Below are 2,832 nucleotides of genomic sequence, written 5' to 3'. Positions count from 1 at the left end.
TCCTGTGGACAACTGTGTCTTGGTATCTATCCCCAGTGAAGATGTACAATAGCTGAGAGACCAGCACTGGCAGTTCAGCAAAAATGGGATGTGCTTGTACCCAAACCCAACTCCATGAAGTGCTGAGCATTTCAGTCCAGCGTTCAGGTTGCTCACTTACACTTTTCCTTCTCCCTTCCCCCTGTGGCTGCAGTTCCCAAAAGAGGAGGAAACACAGAAGTACTGAAAAACAAATGTATTAAAAACACACACAAAGAAAATTGGATGTGAACACTGAGCTCATCCTGTCCTCCCTGAACACCTCCAGTTCATGGCTTGCTCTTTGCTACTCCCAAACCCAGTGCCACGGTATCTTGCCCTTGCCAAATGGATGTGAGAGATGATGGTCGGTTTAGGTGCTGGCATTTTGATCCAGCTATAAATTCATATCTGCTCACAGATGCACAGAGAGAACACCCAGTAAGGCAAGGGGAGCCTCTCCCCTAAGGCTTCTGGACAACCCCCAGCATGTTCTAAAGGAGCTTTCACTGCTCACATGATGACCACTAATACTAGAAATTTGCTATGCTTTATTTCAGTTGTTATCCTCCTCTGCCCCCACCTCCCTTGAAGAAACCAAGCACAAGGTCAAGCCACGTGGGCACCTGGGGAAATGTCAAGTGTCAGGCACAAACGCCTGGAGCTGAGAGGCTGGCTGGTTCACGGAGAGTTGAAAGCAGTCTCAATTATCACCCAGCAGGCTGCACAGTCGCCAGAAATGGGAAAAGAGAATCCCTGAGGGTGCTTGCGATCCAAGGGACGTGAATAAGGCAGACAAACGCTTTTCAAATGCTCCCACTTGGTCCCTCCTGCAGATGAGCCCATAACAACTACCAACAAACAAACAGCAAACATGCCATCTGCGTGGCCAGAAATTCTCTCCTCGTTGTGCTTAGTTACAAGGCAAAACAGTGAACAAAGTTGCTGAATAGACTTGGCCAGGCATTTAACTACTTAGCTCTGTTCTATTTACAAGGTCTTCAGCAGCTCAGCGCTCCCTTAATCCATAAGGCACAAAGCAGGCAAGAGAATGTGCAGCTTAGTCCCTCTGGATCATGATCTCTGTAGTGCTCCTGGGAGGCTGCAAGAGGGAAGTCTCATCTCACAGGAGCATATGGCGAACTCCGCTGCCAGCCTCAGAACTGCTGGACAATCAACTTCCGTTTCACATCTCGGCTGAACCTGTTCATCTTGAACACTTCGCTGTCATAGAAGGCAGAGAGGTTGTGGATGTTGATCTGCCGAGCCTGGAAGGAGGAGGGAGGGGAGGGGTAAATGTTTATTTTAAAAAATAAGAACCAATGTGGTTTTCCATAGCAGAGGCCACATAAAATTTGACAGTCAGCAGTCTCTGCTCTCCCCAGCAGGAACCAGAACTGCAGTAGCAGGGGAGACTGCAGGTCAGGAGGAAAGGAGCATTGGCAGAGCTGAGCTGAGCAAAGAGAGGATGCTGGCTCAGCATCTGCCTGCTCTCAGCTCGTCCTTTTACTTTCAGTAAAGCTAGAACATAACTGCTATCCAAAAGCCTGATACCTCACACAGTTTTCCAGGACACCTCTGACTGGGGCTGGTCACCCTTGCAGCGCCAGCCCGGTGGCTCTGGAAGCAGTTACTGTGCACATTTGATGCAAGGAGCAGAAAGCAGCAAGCTGGGAATCAAACACTGCTTTAGTGCCATGCAAGGTCAATGCCCTGCACAGAAAGGCAGAGCCAGAAGTGCAGCCCCTGGACCGAGATGAAGATGCATTAAAGAGCAGGAGGGTGAGCCTCAGGAGGGACTGGGAAAGTTCATACAAGCAGAGATTTCTCTTCTTATTGCTTCTTCAAACACAGGTGCCAGAGAACTTGTATCCTCATTCGCTACCAAACACCAGCCGCACTGCAGGATTTGACTCCAATCCTGATGCTTTATGGGGGTGCATGAGAACAAAGGGGAAAGAATATGGTGCTCCCAGAGAAGAGAGGAGCAGAGACAGATGAGACACTCCTAATTTTGGGTTAAATTGACTAACACCATTTTTTTTTCTGGTACCACAACTCAAGAAGGGAAGACATGAGTCTGAGATCACCCCTGGTTCTCAGGCTGCAGAGAGCAGGAACTGAACCCAGAGAAGACTTGTTACAGTAAGACTGTACCTTGTCAACCAGGTCCTTCTCCGGGACTTCTATGGTGTCTTGCTGGGCCCCATAGCGGTTTCTCTGGTACATCACCTGCTCTGCAACCAGCTGCTTCAGGATGAACAGCAGCAGCTCGTTGTTGTCTCGCTTGAATGAAAGGTAGCGGGAGAATGTCTGGAAGGGATGACAGGATGAGCCAAGAGAATCAGGAAGTGAGTGATGCAATGTGGTCTCTCATGCCCAACACTCCTCTCCTCCCACAGAGCATAATGGACACTAAATGACAGCGCCGTCACCTGTGCCCTTAGTGTCTCTTAAGGGACTTTGGCCTTGCCAAGCTTTTTTTTAACCACAGCCCTGTGCCAGCCACGACACTCCCCTGCCAGCTGCTCTTACACCCATTAAAAATCTCTGGAGAGGCCTCACCACCAGCCCTGCAGCCTCCTGGGGGCGGGCAGTGCTCTGCTGTGGAGGTGTGCTGCCTGCAGGAGAAGTGGCGCTGAGTGGGCTGGCCCTGGGGAAGGCACAGAGCACCTTCCCTTAACCCAGCCCGCCCTGTGCTGCCCCAGCAGACGCTCACACTTGTCTGGCTGTTTGCAGCCAAAGAAAGAGGCCATGAGTAGTCCAGACTGAGGGCAGACACTCAGAGTGGATAAATGCCAGGCTGGTGGCCAC

General features: G+C 50.6%; 1 protein-coding gene across 1 annotated transcript in view; it reads right to left on the bottom strand.

The window, feature by feature from the left end:
• Positions 1-223: 223 nt before the first annotated feature.
• Positions 224-2,832, bottom strand: part of MCM2 (minichromosome maintenance complex component 2) — an 11,910-nt gene continuing 9,301 nt past the window's right edge. Inside the window, exons 14-15 of the mRNA XM_009870570.1 lie at positions 2,176-2,331; positions 224-1,286 (exon numbers count right to left, since the gene is read on the bottom strand). Of these exons, the coding sequence (XP_009868872.1) occupies positions 1,176-1,286; positions 2,176-2,331 (267 nt within the window). The 3' untranslated portion in view covers positions 224-1,175. The remainder of the gene's footprint in view (positions 1,287-2,175; positions 2,332-2,832) is intronic.

Source organism: Apaloderma vittatum, unplaced genomic scaffold (genome assembly GCF_000703405.1).
Source record: "Apaloderma vittatum isolate BGI_N311 unplaced genomic scaffold, ASM70340v1 scaffold28845, whole genome shotgun sequence".
Classification (NCBI taxonomy): Eukaryota; Metazoa; Chordata; class Aves; order Trogoniformes; family Trogonidae; genus Apaloderma; species Apaloderma vittatum.
Note: the sequence above shows the minus strand (reverse complement) of the source record. Positions and strands in the feature narration are given on the sequence as shown.